General features: G+C 30.9%; 2 protein-coding genes and 1 long non-coding RNA gene across 6 annotated transcripts in view; 2 read left to right on the forward strand and 1 right to left on the reverse strand.

The window, feature by feature from the left end:
* Positions 1-244: 244 nt before the first annotated feature.
* LOC101495336 (phosphoribosylamine--glycine ligase-like) lies at positions 245-4,213 on the forward strand. 2 transcript variants are annotated; one of them, XM_004498225.4, is made up of 5 exons: positions 245-398; positions 476-741; positions 1,673-2,046; positions 2,486-3,013; positions 3,574-4,213. In XM_004498225.4, the coding sequence occupies exons 2-5, from the start codon at positions 477-479 to the stop codon at positions 3,985-3,987; spliced, it is 1,581 nt and encodes a 526-aa protein (XP_004498282.1). In that variant the 5' UTR covers positions 245-398; position 476; the 3' UTR covers positions 3,988-4,213. The 2 variants fall into 2 exon arrangements, with proteins under 2 accessions (XP_004498282.1, XP_012570587.1); XM_012715133.3 differs by having other exon boundaries at positions 1,676-2,046.
* LOC140919918 (uncharacterized) lies at positions 3,363-4,570 on the reverse strand. 2 transcript variants are annotated; one of them, XR_012162577.1, is made up of 2 exons: positions 4,449-4,570; positions 3,363-3,988 (listed from the first exon to the last, which is right to left on the reverse strand). It is a non-coding gene; the product is annotated as an uncharacterized lncRNA (long non-coding RNA). The 2 variants fall into 2 exon arrangements; XR_012162576.1 differs by lacking the exon at positions 4,449-4,570 and adding an exon at positions 4,181-4,406.
* Positions 4,571-6,703: 2,133 nt separating this feature from the next.
* LOC101495880 (uncharacterized) overlaps positions 6,704-7,319 on the forward strand; it is a 13,070-nt gene continuing 12,454 nt past the window's right edge. For both annotated transcript variants that reach the window (XM_027333772.2, XM_004498228.4), the window contains exon 1: positions 6,704-6,848. The gene's annotated coding sequence lies outside the window, so the exon portion shown is untranslated. The remainder of the gene's footprint in view (positions 6,849-7,319) is intronic.

Consider the following 7,319-nt stretch of genomic DNA (forward strand, 5'->3'; position numbering starts at 1 on the left):
GTAGTATAATGATATTAATGAATCTTTCGACAATGGTATAAGAGACAATCATTTATAAAAGAACTGTGATAATGGTAACAATAACATTTTAATTACCTAGATAATGAGTGTTTTTGGTTCTAATGTCCATCACAAAAGAAACAATTTCAATAAAAATAAGCAAGTGCAATGTTTAAGTAAAAGTAAAGAGTTGCAATATTAGGCCCAAAAACATGTGGCTTTGGAGCCCAACACCTTCCTTTTCTCTAACCTAGAGACATAACAAATAAGTTCATTTTATTAATATCATAATCGATTCTGCCCGACGTGAAAGCTACTCTGAGTATCTTCAACTGGGAATCAATTTTGAGGGCAAGAGAACCAAACAACCAATTTTACTGTGAAATCACATTTCCAAGGTGCAAACTCGCATTATATTGTGTTCATTCTGCTTTTGCTTTTGCTTCATCTCTTCTAAAAGTGTGTAATTTTGTAGAATGTCTTGCACCACCAATGTTGGAACTTCTTTGAACCTCAATGGATGCATTAAGCATGGAGTTACTAAACCGTTTCGGTTCACAAACCAATGTAGTTTTCACAAATCTTCTACTATCTTATTAGAGACCTTGAATTTGAGCTTCACTGATCATAGTTTTAGTTTGTATAATACACGTTCACGATCATTCCAAAGTGTTTTCAAATGTGTTGCTCAGAGTTCAGAGCCATTAGTTTCGGATGGCGTTGAGGCAAACAAAAATTCTAGTAAGCACCGCACTTTCTCAATCTTTTATTTCCATTTGTTATATCTGTTTTTGTTATAAATTATAAATTCAGAGAGAGAAAGATTAAGGGCAAGTTTGGATTGGCTTTTTTGAATTTATCTACTGACATAAGCATTGCGAAACTGTATGAGAAAGGTTAACTAAACAGTTTATGACATGTTTGTTTTCAGCTTATTTTTGTAAGCTCTCTAGAATAGCTTATAACTTACATATGAAAACTGTTTGACTTTATTTCATCTTCTGTTATAGAAGTAGCTATTTATATGATCAGTGTTTATATTTTATGAGGGCTTAATTTAACTTTTTTTATCCAAACATTACCTAAATGTCTTATACTAGTATTTAACACACCGGTGCAAAGCAGAGGAGAGATACAATTGCTTGTAAGTTATTTTATATTTATTGTCTATCATTTATTTACTCTTGTAATTATTTTAAAGAAGTAAAAAATCAGTTGTATTTCTTTGATGCATAACATTGGCCGTTTGGTATTATTGCCTTTCAACTGCTTTAAACATGTTTTCATAAAAAAAATAAAACTCAAGTTATTGTTGAAACCATACACATTGACCATATGTGCAAAAGCAGCACATGAAACCAACAAATAGATTGCAAATTCTTTTTTTTTGACTAAATTGCAAGTGCTTTTTTTAGTCACATATTGTTCTATAATACTTCTGCAAATCACTGTCTAATGGATTGCAAGTGCTTTTTTTTGACTAAATTGGCAGTGCTAAAAAGTGCAATGCCTCTTAAAAATGAGGAGTGGTGTGTATTGCTTGTAAGTGTGACATTTGTAAAAAATTGCTTATTTAGTGAGGTGATACTGTGAAAGTGTCTAATATTAAGATATGAATTATATACTCACTTTATTGCATGTGCATTTTTTTTTTATGTTACTTATTCCAAAGAAGAAAGGGTGGCTGTTCTGGTTATTGGTGGAGGGGGGCGTGAAGATGCACTCTGCTATGCCTTGCAACGATCACCTTCCTGTGATGCTGTGTTCTGTGCCCCTGGCAATGCAGGAATTGCAAGCTCAGGAATTGCAACGTGCATCTCAGACCTTGATGTTTATGATGGAGCAGCAGTAGTTTCATTTTGTCGGAAATGGGGGGTGGGACTAGTTGTTGTTGGACCTGAGGCCCCACTTGTTGCAGGTCTTTCAAATTATTTAGTTAAGGCTGGAATTCCAACTTTTGGTCCATCTGCAGAGGCTGCTGCTCTTGAAGGTTCTAAGAATTTCATGAAGCATTTGTGTGACAAGTACAATATTCCCACTGCCAAGGTCTGTTTTCTTGTTCTGAATCTCATCAAACAGATCAATGTTTGATCCTTATTATATTGGAAGGATATTTATGTATGTTTACTTCTGTGTATCTTATGAGGAGCTCATATGCTCTTTTATCCTGAATTTTGTTACATACTTAGAGGATAAGATAAAATTGTTTAGTGTTGGTTTCTTGATATGCAATTTTTGTAAAGCTGACAGCATTTTCTTATTTATGAGAGTTGTCTACTTGTCTTGTCTCTTAATAGCTCTATTAATCAGGTTGGAATATAATTTTGAGTTAAAATGCATATGATAATTAATGGAGTCATCATGTTTTGCCCTTATTTGTTCTCATTATTCCATGTATATGGTGTTTTTCCCTGCTCTCTTTGTTTGTCTATTTTGCTTCCAAGTTTTTGTGTTGTGTTTACTTATAATGGACTTATTAGTGCAGTACAAAACGTTTACAGACCCGATTGCAGCCAAGCAATATATTCAAGAAGAAGGAGCACCAATTGTCATCAAAGCAGATGGACTGGCTGCTGGAAAAGGAGTTACTGTTGCCATGACACTGGAAGAAGCATACGAAGCAGTTGATTCAATGCTGGTGAAGGGCGATTTTGGTTCTGCAGGCTGTCGTGTCATCGTTGAGGAGTTTCTAGAAGGAGAAGAAGCGTCGTTTTTTGCATTAGTTGATGGAGAAAATGCAATTCCACTAGAATCTGCTCAGGACCATAAGAGAGTTGGTGATGGTGACACAGGGCCAAATACTGGTGGCATGGGTGCATACTCTCCCGCTCCTATATTAACCAAGGAACTTCAATCTACAGTAATGGATTCTATTATCATGCCAACAGTAAAAGGAATGTCAGCAGAAGGTTGCAAGTTTGTTGGTGTTTTGTACGCTGGACTTATGATTGAGAAGTCTGGCATGCCAAAGTTAATTGAGTATAATGTACGATTTGGTGATCCAGAGTGCCAGGTCAGCCTAGTCATAAGAAGCAGTTTCTAACATACATACTTAACCTTTAAAATACACCGTAAAAGGCTACAACTCATAAGGCATTGGTGATAAGAATTGTGTTAGGATTAGAATTCCTTCGTTCACATATATACACAGCACAGTAGGTAGTTTAGATATGTTCGTGTGACGTAATTTCTCTTTATAATTCTTTTGTCCTTTTGTTATTTTGAAAAATGTTTAAAGTAACTTTGATGTCTATAATGCTCACGATTTTCCATTTTTTTCGGGGTCATCTTCATTTGGTTTACAAATCGCATGTTGATGGCAATTGATATTTCTGCTGCTAAACAAAATGGACATCCAACACTTTGAAAGCTTTCTTCATATATTTTTTTGACATGCATATCTTATACCCTATTCACGCACCTAACAATCATTAATTTATTTACAAAACAAAAGGGATGTAACATTTTGATAGCGGGCGATCATCACATTAACACTATGTATGTTTTCTGTTACTAATATTGAAGCTATTTGAACTTATGCAGTATCATTTTTCCTTTTGGAATTTTACACAGGTCTTGATGGTTCGGTTGGAGTCTGATTTGCCGCAAGTTCTGCTTGCCGCTTGCAGGGGGGAGTTGAGTGGGGTATCACTGAACTGGTCTCCTGGGTCTGCCATGGTTGTGGTAATGGCAAGTAAAGGATATCCTGGATCATACGAGAAAGGAACTATAATTGAAAACCTCGAAGATGCTGAACTTGTTGCTCCGGGTATCAAGATATTCCATGCTGGAACTGCTTTTGATTCGGAGGGAAGATTTATTGCAACTGGAGGCCGTGTTCTTGGGGTTACTGCTAAGGGAAATGATCTTGAAGATGCACGCAATCGAGCTTATCAAGCTGTTGAGAATATTAACTGGCCTGGGGGCTTCTATCGTCAAGATATTGGTTGGAGAGCCCTTCCTCAGAAACATGCCACAAAGGTATAAACTACAGCAACAAGATCAGTAATAGAGATGGGTCAAGAATCCTAACAGTAAATCGGATTACAAACATAGAGCTATCTCCAAGATAAGAGGGGGTAATCAATTGTTGATGAAACTTGTAATTTATTTTTTGTATAAAATGATTGATAGCATTGATGCTGCTAAAGTTAAGTTATTGGATTGAATTGAATAGAACCTTGCTGAGTAAAACAAAAGTGTTTCATCTTGATTCAACACCTTCACCACAAAATGATAAGGAAGCCATTAAAAGATCAATGCATAAATTTTGGTAATTGATAATTTATTCTATTAAAGAGCAGAAAGATCTACAAAGGAACAACAGAGTATTTATTCTATTTATTCCACATGGATTGAGTAATTGATAGTGAAAGAAACAGTCAAAAGAGGTTCAGAATGATTAAAACAAGTTGAAACTCAAAAGGGTTACCGGATAATGTTCTTACCAATAGATTAGACAGCATAAAATAACTGTCCCAATGACTCCAACTCCAAACAGAAATTACATTGGTGAAACTTTTGAAAAATTATTTCTTCTTAACAGGAAACTGACATGCCATTTGAAAATATGAAACGAAATTATTATAAAATAAACTGAAGGATTACGATTAACTGTTTTTCTATCCAAAATAAAATTGCAAACCAATCAAAAGATATTGAAAACTGCACTAAATCAAATATTTTTTGATGTTATGTTTTTGAACACCGCATTAATTGGATTGAATTTTGGATTTGCAACCAAACTAAATCACATTCAAAAATTTTAATTTTTTTTTTAGGCATAATTAATTTAATTTCAGGTAACTTCACTCTTTTATAACATTTTTTTTTTCGATTTAGTTTTTTATTTTTTATTTAACTTTAAATAATAATTTGATTCTTTTTATTTTAAAATGTCAACAATGTTATCATTTCTTTACAAAGACTATAAAAATTCATCAAAATCTTCGAACAAAAACCCATAAAATTCAATACCAATTTCAAGAAAATTCATATATTAATCAAATGCATAACTCAAATATTCAAATAAACTCAAATTTTCATTTTCAACAACATCAAATTTATCAAATAACGAATGAAAATATGAGTTTATTCGAAGATTTGAGTTATGAATTTGATGAAATTTGCATTATATTGAAAATAATAATTAATTTTATGGATTTTGCTTGAAAATTTTGATGAATTTTTTTAATTTTTGTAAAAAAATGATATCATTATTGATATTTTAAGACATAAAGGTTCAAATTATTACTTAAAATTAAATAAAAGGCTAAATTGAAAAAAAAAAGATAAAAAACTGAAGTGCTATTTAAAATTAAGTTAAGAGACCGCATGAGCAATTATACATTTTTTTTATTAGTCTGATTTTTAATTTTTTTTCTTAATAATTTAATTTAATCAATTTTGTTTCTCTTTCATATATTATACAATTGTCGGCATTATGTAAGGTTAAATTTAAGAATATTATTATGTTATATTTTACATCAAACTTATTATTTTACAGTATTTTTACAATAAAAATATTAATATATTTTTACAATCGTAATTTGAATATCCAAAATTAAACGACTTATAATTGGATTGGATTTTAATGCAAACATACCTGATCATCGATTCAAATTATAATGCAAAACACTCCTAATTATAACCATAGGTCCATATGCTTCACTAGCATTCAAAAATTGAATTTTGTATATCACACATTTATAATTTTTTGTTTACGATATTTCTAAATTAGTCTGATAGTCAATACTAAAAGTAAAACAAAAAAAATTGGACAATACACACATACCCTTCCAAAAATTTAGATAAGGTAATTTTTTTTCCTATGAAATTCTTGAACTCAAAAGTTCATTATTATAATTTTCTGGTAGTTATTTTCTTAAATGTTTCGGTAGTAATATTTTTTAGAAATTTCAATTTCAAATGTTCTGATAAATAAAAATAACTACTAAAAATTTCATTTTTTATTCAAAAAATTAACCAATAAAAAATAAAAAAATAAAAGTTTTGATTTCAGATTTTTTTTCTATATATATTTTTTTGTCTATTGAAAATTTTAAAATTGATTTTTTATTTACCAAAAATTTCAAACAATTTTTTTTAATTTCTTTTTTGACTATCGAAAGTTTCTTCATTTTTTTCACCTACCAAAATTTTGTCAACTTTATTTTTATTTATTGAAAATTTCAAAAACTACAATTTTTTTTTTCAATTTTATTTTTGTCTATAAAAAATTTTGTCATTCTTTTTTGTTTACTGAAAATTTCTTCGATCTTATTTTTGTTTAAAAATTTAAAAAAAATAAAATTTTGACAAATAAAAAATTTTCTTAATTTATTTTTATCGATACAAAACATCGTTATTATTTTTTGTGTATCATAAGTTTAATCAATTTTATTTTTTTCTACTTGAAATTTCGTCAATTTTATTTTATCTTATGAAAATTTTGAAATCGATTTTTTTATTTACAAATTTTTTTTAAAACTAAAAATTTAAGAGTTGAAAGTTTTTCTCAAGGTTTCAAAATTATTTTTTTTTTTTGAAAAATCGTGAAAAGTAATAGAAAATAAAATAATTTTTTAATTACTTTTTAGTTATTTTTAAAAAAATTTACAATGTACATTGGGTACTATGTTTAAAAAAGAAAAGAAAATGATAGTGAGGAGTGAAAATAACGTGGGTAGTAAGTGTCCATAAGTTTAGGGGTAGATGGTAGATTTGTTTGAAAACTACTAAAACAAAAAATCATATAAATAGGTTTCTTCCTTCGTGTTTCTGTTTTTACACTCGTCACCTGACTTTGCCGTCACCCAAAACCACTCAGCACCGTTTTCCGGCAACCGGTACCGTCCTTCCTTCTTTCTCAACCGTTTTATTCTGCTTAATTTCTTTTCTTCCTTATCAGGTTCTTTTTTTTGCTTATTTATTTTTCTTTTATGTTGTTTCATTCGTTGTTTTCATTCTATAAATGTATTGTTTCATTGAATTGAGTATAAAAGCTCGAGCTTCTCCACTGCTCCATGATCTCAGGTCTAGTGGGGAAGGTCTGTTGGATTGTGGTGTTATGACTAATTAATAAATTGCGCATATAAAAGTGATGATATGATGCCCAGGTTAGGAACTGCTGTTATTCATAGTAGGGTGCTGTTCCCTTTCCCGAAAGAAAGAGAAAGATCCCGATAAAAAGGAAGTAGGCTTCGGTTCAATCTGGGATCGAACTATCCTCATTTCTTTGGCTGTGTCAAGCCAGTTCTCTGATCCGAGGGGGACTCTTGTGAAGTAAAGAAAGTTTCCAGGAGGGATCAAACCGAACT

Source organism: Cicer arietinum, chromosome 4 (genome assembly GCF_000331145.2).
Source record: "Cicer arietinum cultivar CDC Frontier isolate Library 1 chromosome 4, Cicar.CDCFrontier_v2.0, whole genome shotgun sequence".
Classification (NCBI taxonomy): Eukaryota; Viridiplantae; Streptophyta; class Magnoliopsida; order Fabales; family Fabaceae; genus Cicer; species Cicer arietinum.

What these genes read in the sequence shown, in the direction of transcription:
- LOC101495336 (XM_004498225.4), top strand. Translation starts at nt 477, where the DNA reads ATGTCTTGCACCACCAATGTTGGAACTTCTTTGAACCTCAATGGATGC. An exon ending in TGAGGCAAACAAAAATTCTA is followed by an intron (nt 742 to 1,672) that starts GTAAGCACCGCA and finishes CTTATTCCAAAG; the next exon opens with AAGAAAGGGTGGCTGTTCTG. An exon ending in ACAATATTCCCACTGCCAAG is followed by an intron (nt 2,047 to 2,485) that starts GTCTGTTTTCTT and finishes TTATTAGTGCAG; the next exon opens with TACAAAACGTTTACAGACCC.